Below are 23,635 nucleotides of genomic sequence, written 5' to 3'. Positions count from 1 at the left end.
AGGACAAAAACATCCAAAAAGTGAATTTTTCTCTTGTAGGTCCCCTTTAAGTCAATAATTCCTTAATAAAGATTCCTCAATATGGTGAAATAATTTGCTATTGGGCCTAGTACGTTTCATGAATATTAAGGTATCACTGACTTAAAACAAGCAACAAGCTTGTATTTTTATTTTATTGCTAAAAAGTTACTTGTCAGTTAATTTTGTCTTATTTCAAGTGAACTAAGATATTTGCAGTAGGAACAAGACCAAACATATTTGGTAAGATTTTGTGTTGTTATTTGGGAAAAAAAAATATATATATATCACACCAGACACATTTTAATGTTTAAATATAAATTTGTATTTACATCAATATTAACATCAAGAAACAAGGTAAGAAAACAAAACCCAACAGTATTTTACATCCTGTGATCATGATCGTGTGTTTTCCAGATTTGCTCCCGCGACGTCAAAAGAAGAGCAACATTCCCTGTTTTTAATATTTATTTTTTCTCAATTCCAGCCAATTCCAGTTGTTTTGACATAAAAATAACACAAATCATGAATAAAACCTCTTCTCCAACTCAAAGGGACATTCTTGATGAATGTAAGCACCACATAAAAATCAACTGGCTGTAAGGTTCACAGAAAGAAAAAGATTTATACCACCTCAGCAGAACCGGACGACCTCTCTACTCTATTTCAACTAGATCAGAGTATTTTATACGGAATCCAACTTTTGCTCCCCTTACATTATATGCAACAGTAAAAATAACACACACACACAATCTACTGAGCTGTTTCTATACACTGCAGGATGACAAACAGAAATCTTTGGACTGAGCGTGTATTCAAAGGTAGATTTCTCAACAAAAACCTCCACAGGACAAAAAAACAAGAGAATTATGGATAAAATTATGATCTAAATTCCTCCTTTTGTAGCCTGAATTTGAGTTAAAACTACCAAATGTCTGCAAACGGATTTTTGAAGCACCTTAGGAGAGGATTGACTGGCAAGAGATCTGGGCCCACAGAACAACACAATCATGTGTCACTTCTTTTGCTGTATAGACATATTTCTTTTTTTTTTTATTCTTATTTTTAAAAAAGAAAAATAACTTATTTAAAAAAGCGTAACAACCTACTAGCACCTGTATGCTTTCGGACTACATTCTAGGAAAATAGGAAGAGGTTCATGATTTAAGGATTAGAAATAAAAAAAGTGCTTCCAGACAGCGTGAAAATGGCAGTATATCAAAGAAATATACATGTACTGCTACCAAAAAACAGCCGTTTTCCTCTCAATTAATGTATCGAAAAGAAGAACTGACCTATGACAGAATAAGAAAATTACACCTTTAAATATCAAGCCTTACAATCTGTGCAAAAAACAGTATGTGAGCTAGAAAAGCATAAATATATTTATATATAGTACATTTGAAGCATATTTACAGATCATATTTACAGAAAAGAAGAGGAATAAAATGTTCCAAACAAGACATCGAGCTAAATACTGCGGTACCAATCTTTGGGTGAACAATGTGTCAGTGTTGTCCTCAGAGGGAAACCGGGAGGAAGGATTATTGCTCGATATTTGAGTCCAATACGATCATCTAGCACTTTGTTTTGTAGTGCGAGTGGATCTAACTTCTGTGAAGATAATTAGCTTAGTTTATAGTAACAACCTGGACTGGATTTGCAGCTCTGAACTTTCTTTTTTATCATTACAACTTTAAAAGATCAGATTTTAGCTTCTGACTGGCTCACCACTAATTTGTCTTGGTGAGGTGTAAAACAGTCTGGGGTTTTTGTGCATCTTTATTAGATGAATGTGCAGTTTGAATTTTTTAATATTTCTAGAAGGAACCTCAAGGATGGATCCACATTTTGTATGAGCTGCGGAGGAAACGGCATGGTTGCCATGAAGTGGTTTAAACTTGTCAAGGAATATCTCGATTTATAGTAATAATTAAATTGCAAAAAGATTACTTCAAAAATCTCTAAAACATTAGGAAAGTTACCCTTTTAGGAGCAATTTTAAAATCTTAATTCATCTTCTTATAAACATAACTCTTCTCTGGTTCCCACTGAGGAGCAAAACCTGCAAAGTTTACCCAATCTTAAAGAATGTAAATGGAAAAAAAAGAGGAAATTTCTGAGGCTATTTAGTAATTCATGAATAAAGGCCTCTAAATTGCCACAATCTGTTTGATGTTGGCTTTCCTTAAAGTGCAACGAGCCAACGGGTTAGTTCGATCCTACTCAGCGGCATCCTGGACGACGAGACGATGTGCTACTTCTTAATAACATTCATGTGAGCGCCACAACCCGACGGCTCTTTAGCTGCTGGTCGTGTCTGCAGGGATCCTACGGGAGCAGCAGTGCGATGGCGGATGGAAAGTTCAGAATCGACATTTTTACATCTGAATATAGCTTCATGATACATTCGACAAAACAGAGGCTGTTTAAATACATTTGTCCATATAATGTAGCTTCACCGTTTGGTCCAATGAAAGGATATACAGAGGAACACTGGCTGCTCAGGAAGGGAGGAACATTAAATTCATGTCCGTCTCTCTGTGCATGATGGATAAACAGTTTGTCAGATTTTTAGGAAGGCTGTGTGTTTTCATGTGACAGTCTGTCTTGTTTTTCCTCCGGCGGTGAGACTGACATTACTGGCCATCATTCCAGAGGGAAGTTCACTCCCCCGTCTGGTGGGAATGTGGCGCTACACGGAGGATCATAACACGCCAGGTTTATTTCCACACACACTGCAGCTCAGAAGCCGTCTGCCAAATCTGGGTGGAGATCACAGTGAGACAAAAGCTTCTGGCGCGTTCATCAGCAGTATTTCTGGATCATCAGGGGGAAGAGAGCAGAGTGTGAGCATTTAAAGAGAAACCCACCAATAAAAACATGCAGAGTTCATCGTAAAGCAGCAAAGATTATTGATTCCTGTATCTGAAGAAAAATGATTGTCATGCTGAGATGTAGCAAAAAAAGGAGACAGAAATTAGATATTTGAACAAAAAAAACAAACAAAATATTTTTATCTAAGCTTATAAAATGGATCCCTTTGTTAAGAAAGATTGAGACCAAGAAGACATTTTTTACTATCAATAACAAGGATCTCCAGAACCACAAGTAACTGTCAAACACTTTGGCTGAAAATCATAGCGAACCAACTAATGTTTTTAGATAAAAATGTAACAACAAATGCAGGTTTTAGCAGTTTTTTCATGCAATAATTGCACTGGAGTTTCGCAACAGAATTAGACCGACAGTACAAATATTATTTATTTATTTGCTCCTGTGTGACAACAGAAAAGTGCTTGTTAATATCATTATATTATCCAGCCAGGATGGGTTTTTTTCTAGCCACTTTTAGTGTATGTGAAGCTAAAACTGATTTTAATTTAAAATGTATTATTCGCATATTTTAATTTTGAAAAGCAGAGGGACAACAATAGATCCCTGTGGCACTCCTCTTGTTGATATCCTTCTGAGATGCATTCAGATGTGTAAACCATCCTCAGAATAAACAATTAATGTTCTTTCAGTATTGAGACTCCCACTCTTTGCACATACCTGATCAGGCCCCATAGGCATGCGCCCCATCACCATTGGGTTCATCCCCATCTGTCCCATGTGACCGCCTCCTCCGCTGGCCGGCATGCCGCCGTTCATCATCATGCCTCCGTATTGCCCGGGATTTCCCTGCTGTCCGAACTGCTGCTGACCAAGCGATGCCTGCGGCCCAAACTGCTGCTGAGGGTATGAACTGGAGATAAAAATTTTTTTATACAGACAGGATTTAAGTAGGGGTGCATTCACACCAGCTCTGTTTAGTCCGCTTTAGTAAAACTACAGTTCGTTTGTCTAGAAAGTTCAGTTTGATTGGGGAGATGCTCAGTCTGATCCACCTACAAGCCTAGGTCTCAATGAACTCCAGAGACCACTCCAAAAGCAGGAAACAAAGGGCATTCTGGGTAAATACAAGCAAAGCAAATGCTTGAGTCTGCCGATAGAGGGAGAAATGGCTTATGGTTTTCTGCCAGACACGAGAGAAATCCTACAATTGATCAAATCTGATGCTACTTGCTTTACGTGTACATTTTGTGAAGGAGGAAGTTGCTCTCATTTCTTCTGTGGTTTTTAGTACACAGATGAGTGGCTAACCAGGTTTTTCCAAAGGGTTTGGTTTGATTGACACAGTGCAGTGGGAAAGTAAGCTGCACCAGCTGAAAATGTAACAAACGTTGCAGTTTTGGTCCCCAATCAAACCAAGTCTACAGGACTATCCAGTGAAAATCATCAGGATAAGTGATGGCGTCGTACCTGTTGCGTCCCATGCCGCCCTGTGACCAGCCTTTCATATCAGCTCCTGGGTACATAGGCCCCCCCTGTGAGTGCTGTTGCATCATGGGGTTTTGAGGCCCCATGCGGCCTGGCATCATGGCATTGGGCGGACTTCCACCTGATGGGCCAAAAGAGGGGTCACCTTGCTGGGTCACGCCTGTTGAAAAAAACCCTAAACCTTCAGCTCGCTCCTTCTACACACTGAAAATATCAAACATCAGACACCAAAGATAACATTTAACCTCGTTAGGTCCTCTGTGAATAATTAACTTTACCAAAAGTTTGCTGCACATCTTAGATCCACCACAAGAGAGCAGCAGCATTCACTAAACTCACCATAGCTCCCACCGTAGCCAAACTGCTGCGGTCCCGGCTGGCCCATGTTTGGCCCCCCCATGGGGTTGTCCATGCCCCCTGGAGCCGTGACGTTAGGAGGCGGACTGAACCCCCCTGCAGCTGCTGCAGCGGCTGCTGCTGCCTGCTGCTGTTGCTGCTGCATCAGCATCATCATGCGCTGCCTCCTCATGTGCAAGTTGACAACGTCTCTGTTACGCTGAACCATCATCTGAGCATTTAGGAAGCCCTGCTGCACAAAGCAGATGTAATATTGTGTCTACTCTGATGTTTTGGTTATGTTTTACACACATTTTAGAAGATTTGAATCATTTGAAGGAGACATTTGTCGTATGGAAATCATATTTATCCTATTTATTGGTAAAATTACCATAAATAGACTTTATTTTGCGATATTCCAAAAGTAATTTCAATAATCTACCTGTCCTCCCATGCCAGGCTGCATGCCAGGCCTCATGCCAGGGTTCCCTCCTGGGTTCTCCATCTTCATCGCCATGCCCTGCCGTGTCTGATTCATAAACTTGACAAAAATAAATAAATAAATAAACATTAGAAAATAACATACAGAAATATTTAAACTTTCTGGCAATTAATTAGTCCAAAAGACTAATGTAAAAGATATTTTTCTCTAAAATCAAGTAATAGATTACAGGGACAGGATAGTTGCAGGTACAACTAAATACAAAAAAACTAAACAAAAATTGAATGCATAACCATGTACATTGGATAATTTAAAAATACGTCTGCTGATTTAATCATGAAAAAAGTTTAACAAAAAAATTATCAGCAAAGCCTGTAAAATAATAAATTTAATCTATTGTTTGAAAATAAAACCATGGATGGATGAAAAGACAAACAGATGGATGAATAGATGAAAATCTCTCAAGCTCTACTTTCCTTCTTCCTATTTATTCAAACCTGAATAATATTCTAAATTAACTGCACCATTTTCTAGACTGACTGACACCGAATTTCTTTTAAATATACATATTTTAATTTTCCACTATTTTTAAAACAAAACTTAATCCTATTTAGTTTACAACATAGCCTGAGACTTACTGATCAGTTATTTTTTGTTTACACCCAGAATTAGGAAAGAAATTGTTCATTGGGGATTTCACCTTAAAGCTATTATTGTTTTTTTTGTATCATTATTTTGTAACGAGCCCCTTGAAAATGAGACGGTACGTCTCAAAGAGTCAATAAATAAAATAAAATTTAAAAAAACTTATACCGAAATCTCCCAAAGCTGTAACTGATTGTTGCGTATGTTCAGCGTTGCGTCCTACCTGCTGTCCCTGGAGCCGCTGCTGCAGCTGCAACCTCATGGGCTTGTTGGCGTTCATCATCCTGGGTCGCATCATGTTGGCTCGAGGATGCCCCATGCCGCCCATCCCACCCATACCGGGAAAGCTCCCGCCTTGGCCCATCGGTGAGAGCATGGGTCCAAACCCGGCCTGCTGGCCCTGCCCCTGCATGGGGTTCCCTCCGTAGCCAGACTGCATCGGCATAGCAGGGGGTCCGGGATAGCCTGCTCCATACAGAGGCTTTTGGTCAAGCAGCATGGATGGGTCCTGTCCTCCAAAATGCTCCAGCTGCTGCTCTGCTCCCTGGGTCTGCAGCACACAAGACAAGGAGGACAAAGACAAGTTTGTCAAACTTCTCAGTTTAATTGATTCATCTCCGCCTGGTCGGCTCAGTAATTGCCTTTTTCTAAGCAGCACAGACGGACTCCTTAAGGCTCATCTATCTCCCTTCAGTGAGACGACAGCCTAGACACACTGAGTCATGACTGAAATATCCAATGCAAAAATTAATATGATGGTCTGTCGCGACTCACACTATGACAAATAATCTTTTCCTCGCGTTGCAGCACTTTCAGGGAGCACTACGCTGCAGTGTGGCTCTTTCTGACATCTTACCTGGCTGACAAGGTCTGGGATACCAAGAGCTCGGTCTATCTCCTCCAGAGCGATGCCGTCGGTGTTGTTCAGCAGCGAATCCAGCTGGTCTAGAAGCGCCCTCTCATCGCTCTGACCCTCACTGGTGGTGGGAGGAACCAGAAGATCATCTAAGGGGTTGCCAAACTGGCGTCTGCATCATGCAAACAGAAAAAAAATAAAAAGGTTTGAGTCACGTCTGTCGGTTAGATATAAACTATAGCTTCCATTAAAACATTACAAATGTGTGCAAAATTTTTTTTTAAATAGTGTGCTAAAGTTTAAAAAAATTATTTTGTAACTGCTGTGTTTCCATTAAATTAGAAACACAATTAAAGTCACATGTGAATAAGTTTGCTCAAACATGTCGCATCAGCATCTTCCTACCACTTCTTGTCATTTTCTTTGTCATTTCCGCCAGTAGTAACATCCAGTTGTCAAAGCGAAAAAAGTTGCAGTTTGGCGAAATACACAAATTTTGATACAGCTAATAAACCACCTCATCCTAGTTTTCAAAATGGCCGTGTTTCCATTAAGCAAATTTATTTTCGTATTTCCAATTTAAGAAATTATCATGAGCAATGCAGCTCCACCCACCTGTTTCCCTCCATGTTCATCATGGGTTCATGCCAGGATGGGGACTGGCTGGGCTGGCCCTGCTGGCTGAAGGGACTCATACCCATGCCCATATCAGAAGAACCTCCTAAACCAGTAAAGAAAGACAAAAGAAGTTAATAGTGAACAAGAAACAGAGGTTTTAGTAGGTATTCTGCAACGAAAGTCCAATTTCTGCAAAAAAAATTGCAAGAATAAAGAGAAAACTGTAGGCGTTTTAAACCATGATATACTAAATGATTCATAAATGGATTATTGGAGCCTGTGCATCAATTAGAAATACAATTTCACCTTCTGTTATCGTTAATTGTCCTACTCTATCGTTCACCTTTAACCTGTGGAAACAGTTTCTGACCAATATGAAATAAACTTTGAAGGTTTCTTTGAAGGTTTTGTTTCAGTACTCATTTCTGGGTACTGAAACTTCTTATTTCAGTACCCAGAAATGCATCTTTACCACTGATCCACTGGGTTGGATACCAAGTTGTTTCTCTGCAGCTTTGAATCTCTCCCATATTCTCAGTTTTTTACTTAACATCACCACAAGGCAACAGTTTGAGCAGCGTACCCATATCCATGAGCTGCTGCTGCAGCATCGACCTGTTGCCCGGCACGCTGTTGGAGCGGCTGACCATGGGTCCTGACATCACGCTCTTCCCATTGTTGTACTCCATGCCTGGGCGCATCATGGATGGATGTCCTGCTGAACTCACAGGGCTGATGCTGGAACGAGGCTTCCAGTCCCCAGAACCCCCCATGGGAGACCTCTGGGGGCCTGCGCCTCTATTCATTGGCCCTGGATATGCACAAATGACAGAAGAGCATTAGTTGGAATTAGGATTGCAAGTTATCGATTAAAGAGTTAATCTAAAGTTGACTGATCTTATCCATTGACTAATGATTAATTGACAAGCGTCCATTTCTTAAAAACCTGAGTTTTCTCTTGTGTCTAGAGGGCCGACCATAATTCCATAAAAAAATACAAATTCATTATTTCATGTCAGTTGTATTAAATACTGACTGAATAAATGGAAAATTGTGGTTTTTTCGCATTATTAAACTCATTTATAAAATAGAACAAAACAGAAAGTTGCTGAATAGAAGGAAAAAAAAAAATTAAAAGAATAAAATATGTGATACACTTAATTCCCCATGAACAGAAGTACCACCTATGGTTGCTGTTGACAAAATGTTAAAACTTCACTCCATGAAGCGCATTATTTAACTCACAATCAACCTTGCTTATTGGCAACATGTTTCTTTTTCACCACATAACAAGTTTTCTCTACTATTCTGTTTTTTTGCCATCACATCCTCGCCTAACTTATGTCTGAAAAGTTGATGCTGCTTGAAGTTATGCAGCTCGGCAATTTCCTGCTCTAGTAAGGCCCCGCCATCTTTATTTCTGTATCAACTGGTTGCGCTGACCAGAATGACCAGCGCTGCCCTCTGCTAGTTGGCAATCAAATTACAACAATAAATCGTTTTTGCATCCCTAGTTGGAATTTTCGATCGGTTTTCTGGTCTTGGTTGCTAAAATGTAAGTCCAACTGTAGTTGGATTTGGAGTTCCAATATCATGTTGAGCTACGACTTATCCCAAAATGCTTGGAGATCTATTTGAACCCACACTTTTTCAGATTTTTATTAATAAAAGACTGTGTGTGTGTGTGTGTGTGTGTGATTGTTTACAAGAAAGTGTAACGCAATTAATTGAATCTGAGAGCAGATACCAGTGAGAGAGAGGCAAAAAAACAATAGAGAGGAAATATGCTGAGACACACACCCATGTTTCCTGGGAAGCTGTCTGGGCTGCCCATCATGTTCTCCTGCTTGATGAGCATCGGACGTCTTACAGCCCCTCCAGGCCCGCCCAGTGGCTTCCCATCCAAGGACATGGTCCTCTGGAAGGGCCCTCGAGGTCCTGGACCCATTACTGGACTCCCTGGACAGGGCAAGCAAAAAAAGAGAAAAAAACCTTTTCAGAAAAACTGAACCTTGCTTAAATATTACATACATACAACATCTTGCAAAACAATTACTAATCCTTGCAATTTTATTCACCTTAATACCAAATACTTTGGTCTTTTCTATTGTTTTTATAGAAGATAAACTAGAAAAGTAATACATAATTGTGAAGTAGAAGGTGAATAATAAACAGCTTTCGAATGTTGTTAGAAATTAGAAAAAGTCTTAAAATGTGGATTTTAACCCCACTAGAATGAAATCATATAAAATTAACTGAATGAAAATAACTGAGCTAACTAAAACAGGATTTACAACTAATACACCTGACCCTGAACACATCATCCCCACTACGCGGTGGTGGCAGCATTATGCTGTGGCATGACAACCTCAATACATTTGGAGATTTATTTGAAGCCTCACTTTTTGAGACTTTTATAAATAAAAGACTGACAAAATGTGTCATTTTTCATCCACTGTTGTGTGATTAACACAACTGATTGTGATTTGAATCAATAAAATTCCAATAAAATGTATTGGGATTTTTTGTTATAACATGGCAAAAAATTGGATATGAATACTTATGGCGTAGATAGTGACATGCACTCACTCTCATTTTAACACTACTGCATTTACACACACTTATTTATACAGATAAGGAAGATATAATGAATTTTCTGTACTGTGAACCAAGCAGCAATGCAATTTTAAAACACCATTTCAACATTACATATAAACAAACAACATTTTTCTCAGACTAAAATGCTGTATTCCAGTAGGACCCATTATAAACCAGAGAACAGGGCTGGTTGTCTCTTTCAATTTATGTTAAGTCTGTTTTTTCAGTTTATTGGTATAAAAGTACCAGTTTCAAAAAGACACAACTGAAAAAGACATGACATTTGCTTTAGGAAGAAAGCGATCCAAAAAGACAGCCTCTGATGGTGCCAGATGCAGTTTCAGTGGCATTTTGTTTTGATATCATCACATGTGATGTTACAACACCCACCCTGTCTGAAACTGTCACTTCTCATAGTTATTTAGTGCTTGAACCGCTTACCCTGCAGGCCGTCATCAAGGCACCCCTGTGGTTTGTTTCCTGTGTTGTTTGCCCCGGCACCTCCAGTCTGATCAGGGTAAAAGTCGGAGCTTGAACCCCTGAGATCACCCAGAATAGACTCCAGGTTGTGCAACTAAATTTTAAAAATAGAGCAGTTGTTTGTATTTTTGTAAATATCTATAAAAGTCACTATCATTTAATAGAAATATGCTCTTACATCATCAGGAGGTTCTGATTTGATCTTGCTCTCAGCATGCTCCGCCGCAGGGCCGCCGCCGCCGGCTCCAGGAAGACATTTCCCTTCTAGATCTTCAAGTTTGGGCTTCACGTCTGTTTGTTCTTTGGAGTCGTCCTTGTTGAGGAGATAGTGGAGGAGAGCGTGGGTCTTCTCCTTCTTCGGGCTGTGCTGCTCCTGTTTGGGGTCCGCGATCAACCCAGGGCCCGACCCGGCCGCCGAGCTTCCAGCTGCACCTTCGCCACCCTCCTGGCCTCCGAGCGTCACTTTCCCCGTCGCCTCTGCTGTGATCTTAGCGACTTCATCCGGAGTGTTGCCGTTCTGAAGAAGCTTGTGGAGAATTTTGTGCTTCTCCTGCAGCGACCCGGTATAGTGAGCTGAGGCCGATGCGCCGCCCTGGCCGGGCGCCAGCCCCGCGCCGCCGCTGGCTGAGGAGGAGGAGACCCCTGTGGAGGAAGGGCTGGTCATCCCGCCAGTGGCTTCTTTGCTGTCTGACCCCGCTGAAGCGCCGCTGCTGTTTGGTGGAGGAGGTCCAGCGGGCCCCGTAGGTCCGCTTCCACTGATCCCCAGCTCCTCGGTTGGGGAAGTCAACAGCTGCAGCAACTTCTTGTGTCCTTTGCTGTCCGGCAGCCTCCGAGGGGGGTCTGCGCCCGCCATCCCCGCCTCGCCGCTTGCTTCTCCACACTCTTTAGCTGCTGTAGCTGCCTGGCTGTCCGGTCGCTCTGCAGAACTCTCCGCCTGAGGATGCTGATGATGGTGGTGGTGCACCGGGAGGTGGTGGTCTCCGGGTCCAGGCCCCAAGCCCCCAGCCGGACTTTTGGAGCCATCTTGTCCTGGTTTAGCTTGATGACTGGGCTGGGAGGAGGAATGGATGCTGGGAGAGCTGTCTGGTTTGTGGGCTGCTGAGGGGGACGTCAGAGTGGAGGGGAGCGAGCTCCCGACTCCCTCGCTGATGGCTTGGAGAGCGTTCAGAGAGCTGCTGGAGAAGGTGCAGGTGTTGCCTCCGGCTGCTCCTCCACCGCCGAGGCCGCTCATAGGAGAGTGCATTCCTGCAGCAGAGAGATGTGGGTTAGTGCACTATCAAAGAAAACAAATCATGTTTAATCATGGTAAAACTGTTTCTAGTGAAATTTAAACATGGTTAAATTACCAAAATAATTTGTTTGGAGGTTGTTTATGAGGTTCCCCGCGGTTCACTTTCAAGACTAGTGGTGTTTATTTTAGTTTCTTAATAATATTTAATATTTAATGTTGTAAACTGATAAATTTGTAATGCTGATGACACAAAGCCTCGAACGGGTGTGTTAAGGGTTTTCAATATCAACTGCAAGCCAATGTTTAGCTTTCTGAATAATTTTAATTCTGATTACAAATTTTACCACTACTATAAATGAATCAATGTTATTAGTTTATCATTTTATTGTTCGTTTTCCTCACACTTTAACTTATAATATTGTCACATTCCTAAAATAATTGCCTAAGTGATTTTTTTTGCCTAAAGGGATTTCGGCAAAAGCAAAAAAAGACTTTTTGAAAGTTGAGGATATGGGAAATATGTCTTGTTATGCTGGGAAATTATTTCACTTATAACTATACGTTTTCATCAATATCAAGAAATTATTGACTTAAAACAAGCTCCTGTTTCTTGCTAAAATGTTACTTGTAATTAGTTTTGTGGTATTTCCAGTGTAACACGACATTTGCATTAGAAAATGCACCAATAATACTTGGTAAAATTTTGATTTTGCAGTGAAAATGTCTCTTTTTCAAATTTAATGTATTCAAATTTCAGGTTTTTGGTAAATTATGATAATTTTAAAATTCAGTGTAAAGTGATAGGTTATTTGTTACTTGTCATTAGTATTTGAAGAGTATAATTTATATAAAAAATCCTCCAGGATCCGGGTGATGCATGAAAATCAGTGTAAAAAAGGTTAACTTTTGCTTGTATCTTATTGTACTTCCAGTCCCAAATCATTTTGAGTCAACAATTAACCCTTAATATTAATGAAAAAGTTCTAGTTATAAGTGAACCAGACATTTTCCCATATTATAAGTTAAAATGTTTCACTTAGAGGAGTGATGGAGCAATGTCATTTTTAATCATCATCAGTGTAAATCCTTACAGGTGTGGAGAAGAAAATGTTTGGAAGGTTAGATAAAAAAAGTGAGTTTCTGTCTGATTCTTATTTTATTTCCAGTCCAAACTAAAGAGATACAATTCAAATCAGTAAAAACAAAAAATCCTACCTCCAGGTGAGAACTGGTTGGCCCCCATCTTTGGGCTTCCCCGGTTCCGGGGGGACATCAGCAGTCCTGGCTGGGGGCCGCCCATCCTGGGGCTCCCTGACGGACTGTTCATCCCACTGAGCCCGAAGCCTCCGGCGCTCTGGAACGGGGGCTGCTGCTGCGGGTGCTGCTGCATGCCCGGCCCGGGGTGATTCATGGGACCCATCTGACTCATCTGATTCATGTGCCCCACCTGATTCATCTGGTTCATCTGATTCATCTGCATCATGCGGCTGCCCAGGCCTCCGCCACCACTTCCTCCTCCGCCGTTCCCTCCGTACACAGAGCCGCCTCCCATCGGACCCATGTGGCCCATGTGGCTCTGCTCGCTCATGCCGAAGCCCCGGTTCATGCCCCCCATTCCTCCCATCCCCATCCCGCCGCCTGCATTCACGTTCATCTGGGGGTTCATGTTGGCGTTACCCATCCCTTGATGCCTCATGTTGTTGGGCATCATGTTGCCGCCTGGTGCCGAGCGGTAACCATTGGGTTCCCTACGTTAATAAAACAACAAAAACGTTTGGATAAATGGGAAAACCATGAAAATATTGAAGCTTTGGGTGGAGCACCAAGTATTACAAAACTATTCGGTAACATTTATTTGAGGTAGTGTGAATAAGACTGACATTACATGAACATGAATGTTTATGATGTTACCATGAAGTGTGATTCTGTAAATTCTGACACTTTTAATGTAAAGTTGCATTAGAAGCTGCATGAAAAGTGTCAACTTTGAATTGTTCATTAAATAATGACAAATTTGTTTTAAAACTTGCATTAAAAGTGTCAATATTTACTGAATGAGACTTCATGATAAAAACAATCACAAACATTCACACCCCTTCAATTAAAGTGTTACCAACAAGTCACATTCAAACATTTATCTTAACAGTCTAATTCTATGATTGGTGCTCTGAGCCACATCATGCTTTCTTATTTATTTTTAAATTATATTTAATATTCCTGATTGCACTTTCTGAGCAATTTGAAAGAAGGTTTATTGCAGTTTATTTTTTACATCTTTCACCAACGTGGCACAAGACATTTCCCCCGTATTTGAAGTTGAAATGTCTTGTTGTCTTGTAACAAAAATCAGGCAGACGAAATATTTTTCTAAATAAATTTTTTTCAATATAAAATCTATGAAACTAACAAAATCTGCAGGTGTGCGTCTGTGTCTGGTGAATTTTTTGGTTAAAACGAGCTTGTTCATCAGGAAGTGAAGTTAAGTGGGAGGAGAATCCAGAAACTTCACTCAAGTAACAATAGCGACACTTCATATTAAAATTACTCAAGTCAAAGTAAAAAGTCTAGCATAGTAAACAAACTCCTACAAGTACATTTCGTCCAAAAATATATTCAATGTAACTGAGTAAATATAACTATTTACTAACCCACTCTGGAAGTACTCTGTACAGCTCTGGTTAAAATAAAGACACCACTGCACTCCATAAAAACCTCCTGGTTATTCCACCAAATATTAATTCCTGAACTTTTCCTGAGTCAAAACCTTAGTATTGTTGTTTCTAAATCAATATGAACTTGTTTTCTTTGCATTACTTGAAGTCTGAAACTTGAGGTGCTTCAGACCTCCTTTTCTGCAAATAAATACAAAATGTTTCTTGGATTTTCAGTAGTTCATAGAATAAAAGAACAATGTTCATTTTACTCAAACATATAGAGCAAAATCAGAGAAATGGATAATTTTAAGTGGTCTCTTACTTTTTTCCAGAGCTATATGTGTGCTATATGTTTGATTGCAGAGTTTCTGACCTCTGCAGCAGGTGAGTGGAGATGAATCCTTGCGGCTCGTTACTCATGGGGTGTCGGTACAGCTTGCTCTTGGTCTGGGCTGTTACTGGGGTGCCGTCAGACAGGGAGAAGCGGTACAGGGGTGTCTCGGCATGACCCTGGAGAAAAGCTGCGCACAAATAATCCCTCAAATTTTATTCATTGCTGGGAAAAAAAGCAAGTCTTTTTCTAATCAGTAAACACTCCACACATAGAGGCTACCAGGTCACATTAACAATGCCGTCTGTTCTGCGTAAAGCTTATCTTATGTGAATATTACAAGGCTTTACTTATAGTCAGGGATTGGTTTGCTGATGTTTAATATTTTTTGCTATGTTTATGCTTCCTTCCAGATATTTTAAAAGCTGCAGAGTAAAAATATTACAACAGTCAGAAAAAGTACCTACCATCCACCTGGTTATGAGTTCACAACTGTTTTCCAAGTAAGACTTATCCCTTATGTTTTCCTGTGATTCATGGGTGAATACAATATTTTATAGTAGCAAAAGGTTACAATATTGGTTATTTTTAAAGCTTTTTTGGTGCTATTAAACCACCACTGCACACAGATCCTCTAAAACTCACTTTGTAATAAATAATAATCCAGTGATTATTATTTAAATTTGTGATCAAGAAATGGTAAAGTTAGTGAGACCTCAGTTAGATGCAACTTATTCCATGAGATGGAGGAGAAAAACCTAAAAGGTGAAAAAAACATACATTTTCTTCAGCCTTCCTGTTGTCTGCTGAAGTTTTTGTTCACCCTCAGCTTTGTCTGAATGAAGCCACAAAAACAACTTTTGAATCAAACAGTGTTGCTGCTTAATCCAGTTATCTCTTTGCTCGCACCTCCAGTTTTCTAATTATTAAAATAAAAAGCGCTGTAGTTGTTGACAGCAGCTGTGAGGTTCCAGGTCTGAACCCACCCTCGTGATAGTGCCGCTTGTGCGACCACGGCTGCCCGTCGCTGTGCTGAAGGAACATCTGGATGCAGCGCCGCAACAAATCTTCCCAGCCTGGACGCATGGACGCTCGCAGGGAGCTCTGGTCGATCTGAATCAGTTTACCTGAGACACGACAGGACAGAGGGAGGACGGGTCAAACCCACTCATGACCGAGTCAACACAGCGTGCTTTTGGACGCCACTCAGTCAGAGTCCAGCTCCTGACCTGACAGCTCATGTCGGGTGTTGAAACTCTCGGTCCGCTCCACGGCTGTGACCCGACGGGCCACGCAGATCATACATGACTGAAGGTCTGCAGAGGAAAGGAGAGCAGAGACGGAGTTAACAGACAAATGCTGGAACAAGTTATACTGGTTTTTAATTTAAATCCCAAAAATATGCCATTAAGTGTTTCTAATGATTCTATTTATCTTTTTTCTGATCTCATTTTATTTTTTGCTTTAAAGAATATTAGGTAAGTTTTGCTATATAGACGCATTGCAGCGTGACATTTAGATGTGCTAGATCGCTACACTGCTCACCAACCAAGAAGTACATTATATGTAAATCTTTAATTAAATATTTTATTTTAAACAATAATCCAGTAGATTTTGAAAATTTATTTCAAATGTATTCAATGTGAGGCTTCCAACTAAGTGTGTTGTAGAGTATTTTAATGTGTTGTGAGAGTTGTTAAAAGGAAAGACAATGTCACACACATGCAGGAACACATTTCTGGATCTAGTCGCCCATTTTTTGGCCATCACTGGTCCATCACTGGTCCCTCCACCTACCTTCTCCCTCTTCGATCATGGCTTTGGGCTGTGTGAGAGCAAAACACTGCATTGTCTCGTAGCGCGGTCCTCCTGGCCCCTCCTCCATTGGGCCGTGGGCGTGGCCAAATTTGACCAGCATCCGGCAGGTGAAAGTGTGACTCTTCTGTCGAGTCGCCTCATTCCCCCACGACACGCCATTTACTAAAAATACAAAGCAAACCAAGAAACGGTTACTTAAGAGGAATAAACCTAAAGCCTCTGGGACTGAAAACCACAGGAGCTGTAAACCGACTGCCTTTAATTAAATATCACCAATGGCTCACATCCAATCGTACAAACAAAGCAAAACAAACAAACACCACCACAAACAAGCATTGTGTCTCTAAAACTGAGAAGCTAAAGCCTCTCCCGCTGGCTAAATGGACCATGGGATTAATGTAGCCAAGGCGTCGATTTCCAATATTTCTTTCTCTCAGTGGCTCTGCAGCCGCCGAGGCCGGGGACATGCAACCATCTATCCTCATTTAGGTCCTGACTACTCATCACAGCACCCAACCCCATGCACACAGATGCTTTTGGATGGGGTCACCTTCACAGAGAGAAGGAAAAGGAGGCAAACTTTAGAGAGCGACAGAAAAATGTCCTTTAGCAGTGACTAAACCGTTAAAGGTTTTATGAACAGGACTCTTACTTACTCTGTAAGTAAGATTTGGGATTTAGAAAAGACCTAACTTTTGTAAATTTTTTTGCACAAAAATTATTCTTGGATAATGAAATTTAAATCTGGTCAGTTCTGTCAGAATGAGCTGTTTTGGAGCCTCTTGTCACTTTAAATCCAAATAAGCTGCTCCAGGACACGCCCCCAACTCAACGTTTATGGTGCGTTCACACCAAACATGTTTAGAGCGTCGAGCACAGCACGATTTGAATTGTTGTGAGTGTTTCGAGCGTTTTTAGCCTTTGATGCAACCAACACGTCCAGCGCTGGAGTTGGAAAATCTGAACTTTCGCCGCTCGACACAGAGGGTCGACCAATCAGCGTGACTCTGCTACGTGGGGTAGTGGTGCATTTTCCAACGTGATCTCGAGAAAAAAACAACAACAACAACTATAGAGGATAAACTAATTGTCACTGTTTGCTCTTGTCCTATAATCTAAGGCAAATAAAGTTGTGACTACAGAGACAGGAATGGAAAGAATCATGCTTGGAAGAGGATAAGCGAGGACGTTGGACTGTCGAGTTAGTTATAATTTTTACCATTTGAAAATATTTCCCCGCTTTTGAGCTATCCAGCAAAAACATTGAGTCACGTTAAATAAACTTTATAAATGTATTTATGTGGACGATATAAGCAGGAGACCGTGGAAGAGTTTGAAGGAAACTTATGCCAAGGAGTTTGCTCTTAACTTCCGCCTAGAGCGATTTTGACACGTCTGACGCGCGTCGAGAGTAAAATGTCAAGCGTCTGACTTCAAAGTGCACACTCGTCGAACTTGACAGACATGGTTTCCAGATGGTGAGTCAACAACAAAACACTTTTCTTTTTCAGCCGCCACTATTCAGACCTTACAGGGAGTAAAACTAGATCATCAAATGTGCTGGAGTTCCGCTTGGGTTGCTAGGTGACGGGCTGGGCTTGGATGAGGTTGCTAGGTAACGGCACAGAGCCTGTTGAATGCGACTTAATAATCTGGAGGTTTTTGAAGAGGCTCATTTTCCAGCACCAAAACACACTATTGCCAAAAAATGACTGGACAGTTTTTCTTTTAAACACTTGGCTTGTTTTTAGAAGCAGTTGAGACCCAAATGGAAGTATAAAAACATTCAAGATGTTTGGGTTTTTTTTGTCTGGAGAGTAAATCAGCTGGCAAAAGGTTTCTGTTTGGCAGGTGTAGAGCAAAAACAATATCTCACAGAGTATTTCTTGTATAGTTTCTAGTGGAAATATCTTAGTACACTTGAAATAAGACACAATTACTTAAAAGTGACCTTTCAGTAATATATAGGAGTTAAGCAAATATTTCACTATTATTGATTTTAAAAAGTACTGTACAATGTGCATAGCATAATGTGGGGAAAAATGTATGTAAGTGAAATAATCTGCCACTGGAACTAGTAGTTTTTGCATCAATATTAAGGAATTAATTAAGGAATCTTGCTTAAAAGTTACTTGTAAGTTAGTTTTGTCTTATTCTTAAAGGACAGGAACATTTAGTTTTTATTATTACTTAGAAACTGTGGAGTACTCATTACTTTTACAAATTTAGAGAATAATTAAGAGGTCCAGAGAATACTTACTTACTTACTTACAGTATACTTATTTAGCAACCCTGAACAGGAGCACCTAGTTTACATACTTTAGATCAACATTAGATTATTTTTTTTCACTTTACTCTTTCTTTTGGTTTGTTATTTTGTTTTATTTTAATTCCTGTAAAGCACTTTGTATTGACTTGTTGCTGAAAATGTGCCATATAAATAAAATTACCTTACCTTACCTTACCTTATTTCAAATATACCGAGATATCTGCACTAGAAACTGGAATGAAAATAGTCTAAGATTTTGTGTTTTTGCGGTGTAATAAAATTAGTTAGATCTGAAACGTGTAACGTTGACAAAAAACAAAAAGCAAGCAGTAATGGAGCACATACCTTTCGAACTGCAAAAACACAACATCTAACTATGTCTCACCATCAATCTGTGTTTTAGTTTGTTTGTATAGCTGTAACCACTGTGCTATGTGTTCATCCCACAGGAATGTGCACAGAGAAGGCATTTCATTCATGGGCCAAAAAGATAATGCAGACACAGGGAGAAAGAGAGAGAGAGAAAAAGAGGGGTGGGAGCGGCAGAGAGGGAGGCAGCCTGAGAAACAGATAGCCACAATATTCATCTTAGTAAGCAGCCATATTAAGTATGGATGAGGCTGAGAAGGAGCGAGCTGAGGAAGGCACCAGGGACGGCGAGAGGAAAAGTGCATAAAGAGGGATGGTTAGAGAGGGAAAAGCGAGAGAATGAATGACGGGGCGCAGAGGGAAGCAGGCGGCCAAGTCGATGAGCCGACTTCTGCTCGAGAACGTTACTGCAGAGCTAATCGAGAAGCGGGGTCAGCCAAGCACACACACATCCATAATTAATCGCCATTATAAATAGCGCACATACTTATGGGCTTACACGCTCATGCTGCTCCCTAAAAAATGCATCACTGTCATTTACACGTCAATACAGAGAATAATGAGGGGGTGTAAATAAGTGAATTTACTCAAGTACAATATTAAGGAGCAAATCATGGTGAAACACATGCTGAATTAAGCAGAGGGGAGCGAGGAGGCGCGTTACTCAGCCCTTATGTGGTAGCAGTGGGATCTGAATAAAGCCTGGCCTGTTTTACGCTGTCTGGACCACTGAGCTTGACAGACAGCTGCGCTACGCTCTGCCTGATTAGCAAAGAGTAGGTGGGAGCATCCGCGTAGCGAGTGTATGTTTTGTCAGGTGTGTATGTGTGTATGAACAGCTCTCGGGCTTCCCAGGAGCTCCTCATTAGAAAGAGGAGCTGAGAAGCGTGAATTTTCATGTAATTTGCTCACAAAGTTTTATCGACTTGGAACATGTCATCTGGTTTTAACTTCTGAGTAAGAATAAAATGTAAGCAGCGAAGCGTTTGATTTATTGAAGGTGAAATAAAACAACAAATCAGCCACCAGTATTCAATATATTTACATCTGTAAAACTGAGTAGGACACTCGGACTGATTTAATCCTATTTCAAACACCCAGATTATCTCCAATAATAACTTTAATCTGAGCCAATTCCAGAATTTCTTTAAAATGTTCCACAATTTCACACCTTTCATACAAACCCAGATTAGATTTTGGTTGACATTCTCAAATCTAACTATGTATAATTCTTTCGGCTCTTTTTGCAACAAGTACAGTAGTAAGTGTTTACCCAAACCTCTACAAAATAATTTGAATATATGGCTACACCAAAGAAAAGAACGTGAGGAAATTATTATTTTTCTTCTCAATATAAAATTTTGAACGTTTTCCAGCAAATTTTGATATTGATTGTCACACTCAGGAATTATGTTTTAGGTACTTTCTACATAAAAGTCTTCAATTTTGTCAGATGTTTTGCTTCACGTTACCCAGAAACTATTAATTTCGATTTTTTAGATGTTAAAGTTGCTAAAAATTCTGAAAAAAAATTGATTCAAACACACACCCCTGTGGTACACCACACACATTTTCCAAGCATTCAGAATTACATTCTTCCATATTCAGATACTGTGTGTGTGTGTTTGCTCACTGTTGGTCCTGGGCAGGTTCTTGTGAAATTCCTCGCGGTCCTCCTCATGCAGGATGTTGTACACGCTGGTGTTGATGAGCTCTTCCTGCTTGTACTGTAGGTACTGGGTGACGTTGTCGGACACGAACACGATGCTGCCCTCCCGGTTCACCACAAACAGAAAGCCGTCCAGAGCCTAGAATCGTGCGATACGTACCACAAAACATTTTTATCGCAATATTTTGTGGTACTATTGTGACAATGATAAAAGTGAGGATAAGAAATCTTTAAAATGTCTTTTTTAGGTAACCGTATAAATGGCAATGCATGGAAAAAACATTTCCATTTGTAATGACTTTGAGACACCAGTAAAATAACAGTAACTGCATTTAATCATATTTCCAAATTTATTGATATTTGTTGATACTCTAAACGAACAAACTGTGCGGAAAATAATAAAACAAACAATCTCAGACAGTTTTTCCGGGGGATTAAACATCATTAATTAGAATTTATAGTGACAATGATAAATCAAAACTCCTATCATGATACGAAATGAATCACGATAAATGATAAACGATATGATAAATGCCCAAGCCAAACAGAGTCTGCTGGCGTAGAGACAGAAGATCAACCATTATCATCACCAACAGATAAAAACAGAAGCACATTCGATCAAATTCGGACTCACCTGCAGTAGAAGCGGCCCAAGGTGGTCCTTGTCAATGACCCCCTGACCGGTTGACGACACGTCTGATTTCTGGACGTCGTCATCGTTGGATGAAGCTTTTCCTGTGGGAAAGAAAGCAGAGGAATGTCTTTAAAAACAGAAAAAGAAAACGCCTGAAAAAGCCAAAACTTTAGCATTTTACTACCTAGATAAACCAGCAGGGGGCAGTGCTTCCACAGTTTCCAATTTCTTTCTTTTTTTTTTAAGGCAGGGAGGAGGGGGAGGCAGATGGGGGTTAAAACTACAGGTGAGGAGGGAGACAGACAGAGGCAGGTTTCTGCAGGGAGCCCGTCAGAGGAGCATGTGGAGCAGGTAGCTGCTGTCCTCATGCTTTATATTCAGTGTCAGACTGTGAGGGATTGTCTGAGAGAGAGGGAGTGGGAGAGAGCCAGAGGAGCTGTGGAAGAAGCCATAATGGTGCAGGGGCAGGAGCTGAGGCACCTGAATTAATGGAGCTGGGACCAAGAGAAGGAGGGAGACAGGGGCATCCAGGGGGGACATATAAAGACAAAAAAAGGAAGGAATAAAGAGAGGTCTGGGGCGATGCTGGGAAAAACTAATAGTGGTTAGGTTGTTGTGTAAATGTGGGCTTTTGGAGTGTGAGCGAGGCAGCGGCTGCTTGACTACAGGAATTATTCTGTCTGATTAGCTCCCAAGAGGCACAGAAATCCACACAAAGGGGGTAAAAAAGAGGACACTACCACAAACAACTACTGAAGTTCAGGAAGATGAGCAGAGAGACGAGGGGGAAAAAAACAAGAAACATGGGAGATAAATGCTCTGAGCGAGCCTCGTCGTGCAGTTAAACAGACGAGACACGATTTCAGGAAACCAGAGAAGAACTGATGGAGTTCAGAGAAACAGGAAGACTGAGCAACTGAGGGCACGCGGAGGGGAAACGAACAGGTATCGAGTGGCCAGACGAGCCTCAACGCCCGTGTCATGTCTGTCATCACTTCCTGTAACCACGGCAACCTGTCAGCAGCCAGTCAGGGCTGGCCGTTGCCTCTTCCCCTTCCTGTTGAGGTTGAAGACACTGACTGACTGAGCCCCAATAGAAACAAGAAAAATCAGCAGAGCTGTCTCAAAGCAGTTCAGCCTGAGTGCAAAGGAAATATCACACGTGCTCCAATCCAGAGTCACGTAAAAATATTCACAGTCCTGGGACTTCTGCACATTTTGTCACACTGTAATAAGAGATTTTGGTGTATTTTCTAATGGTATTTGATGAGAGACACTAATGCAGAGTTGTGTTTTTGCAACAAAAAATCTTAAAAGTCTAGTCAGCCCCACTTTAAAGACCCTTTATTGCTTTTTCTGCATCCAGAAACTGAAGGTTTTACCCATTTTTCTTTACAAAATAGAACAAATCTTAGTGGACAAAGAGCGACTGATATTCTAAAACTGTGTGACTGACTTTCTAAACCATTTAATTGCAGCTCTGAATGTATGTTTAGGGTCCCTGTTGTGGTGGAGAGTGAACCTTTGCAGCCATCTCAAGCTGCTTGCAGCCTCGCACAGGTTTCCCCTGCCCTACATTTACCTCCATCCATAGACCTATCAACTCTGAGAAAAACATTCCTATAGCACTGGATGGTGAGTTCAGGGTCACATTTTTACCCAGAAATAACGATTTGTATGTCAATGTGGTTATCAGAGCATCTTCCATCACATGCTTGCAGAGTTCAAACATAGATTTTGTTTAAAAGTTTCATAAAGATTTGTGGAGTAGATGACTGAAATGTGTTTGGTTTGCTGATTCTTCCACCTGAGCTGTGTAAATTTAGGGGCATCAGTGTAGAGAGGGCCTTAGTTTTAGGGCTGCAACTAACAATTATTTTAGTAATCAATTAATCCCTCGATTATTCTGACGATTAATTGGATAAGAAAATTGCACAAGCTACAGATTTGTCATTTAACCTCAGAGGTATTTCTTATATGTATAATATTAGAAGTATATTAAAACGTGTAAATAAATAATCAATCAAATGTTTTGAATAAGAATCTAAGCATTTTATTGCGTAAAATGCAAAAAGCATTTTATAAATCTGAACCAAGTGAAGTTAAAATTATACAACTTGTGGAGTTTTACCTAAAAAATACTTAAAGACAAATGTGTTTTTATCTTAATGCAACATTTATATAATTTTTATTTTTTTTCTCCAAAGAGTTTTTGCGGCGCTAGTGGCTCGTATTTTTTCGACAGTAGGCAGACAGGAAGGAGGGTGAGGAGAGGGGGGAAGACATGTGGTAAAGGTCGTCGGGACCAGGAGTCGAACCCGCAACGTCCGCGTCGAAGACTAAG

General features: G+C 40.6%; 1 protein-coding gene across 3 annotated transcripts in view; it reads right to left on the bottom strand.

Moving 5' to 3' along the window:
* Positions 1 to 319: 319 nt before the first annotated feature.
* LOC114144365 (nuclear receptor coactivator 3-like) overlaps positions 320 to 23,635 on the bottom strand; it is a 72,205-nt gene continuing 48,889 nt past the window's right edge. The window contains exons 5-23 of one of the 3 annotated variants that reach the window (XM_028017105.1): positions 21,292 to 21,392; positions 20,622 to 20,796; positions 16,330 to 16,512; positions 15,762 to 15,848; positions 15,519 to 15,659; positions 14,575 to 14,722; positions 12,763 to 13,295; positions 10,495 to 11,561; positions 10,278 to 10,410; positions 9,039 to 9,197; positions 7,822 to 8,049; positions 7,236 to 7,341; positions 6,621 to 6,792; positions 5,988 to 6,314; positions 5,120 to 5,218; positions 4,681 to 4,930; positions 4,324 to 4,501; positions 3,574 to 3,766; positions 320 to 2,838 (exon numbers count right to left, since the gene is read on the bottom strand). In XM_028017105.1, the coding sequence (XP_027872906.1) occupies positions 2,827 to 2,838; positions 3,574 to 3,766; positions 4,324 to 4,501; positions 4,681 to 4,930; positions 5,120 to 5,218; positions 5,988 to 6,314; positions 6,621 to 6,792; positions 7,236 to 7,341; positions 7,822 to 8,049; positions 9,039 to 9,197; positions 10,278 to 10,410; positions 10,495 to 11,561; positions 12,763 to 13,295; positions 14,575 to 14,722; positions 15,519 to 15,659; positions 15,762 to 15,848; positions 16,330 to 16,512; positions 20,622 to 20,796; positions 21,292 to 21,392 (4,292 nt within the window). In that variant the 3' untranslated portion in view covers positions 320 to 2,826. The remainder of the gene's footprint in view (positions 2,839 to 3,573; positions 3,767 to 4,323; positions 4,502 to 4,680; positions 4,931 to 5,119; positions 5,219 to 5,987; positions 6,315 to 6,620; positions 6,793 to 7,235; positions 7,342 to 7,821; positions 8,050 to 9,038; positions 9,198 to 10,277; positions 10,411 to 10,494; positions 11,562 to 12,762; positions 13,296 to 14,574; positions 14,723 to 15,518; positions 15,660 to 15,761; positions 15,849 to 16,329; positions 16,513 to 20,621; positions 20,797 to 21,291; positions 21,393 to 23,635) is intronic. The other 2 variants (XM_028017122.1, XM_028017114.1) reach the window with 2 other exon arrangements.

This window comes from Xiphophorus couchianus, chromosome 1 (assembly GCF_001444195.1).
Source record: "Xiphophorus couchianus chromosome 1, X_couchianus-1.0, whole genome shotgun sequence".
In the NCBI taxonomy this organism is placed as follows: Eukaryota; Metazoa; Chordata; class Actinopteri; order Cyprinodontiformes; family Poeciliidae; genus Xiphophorus; species Xiphophorus couchianus.
The sequence above is the reverse complement of the archived record's forward strand: the minus strand, read 5'-3'. Positions and strand labels throughout refer to the sequence as shown.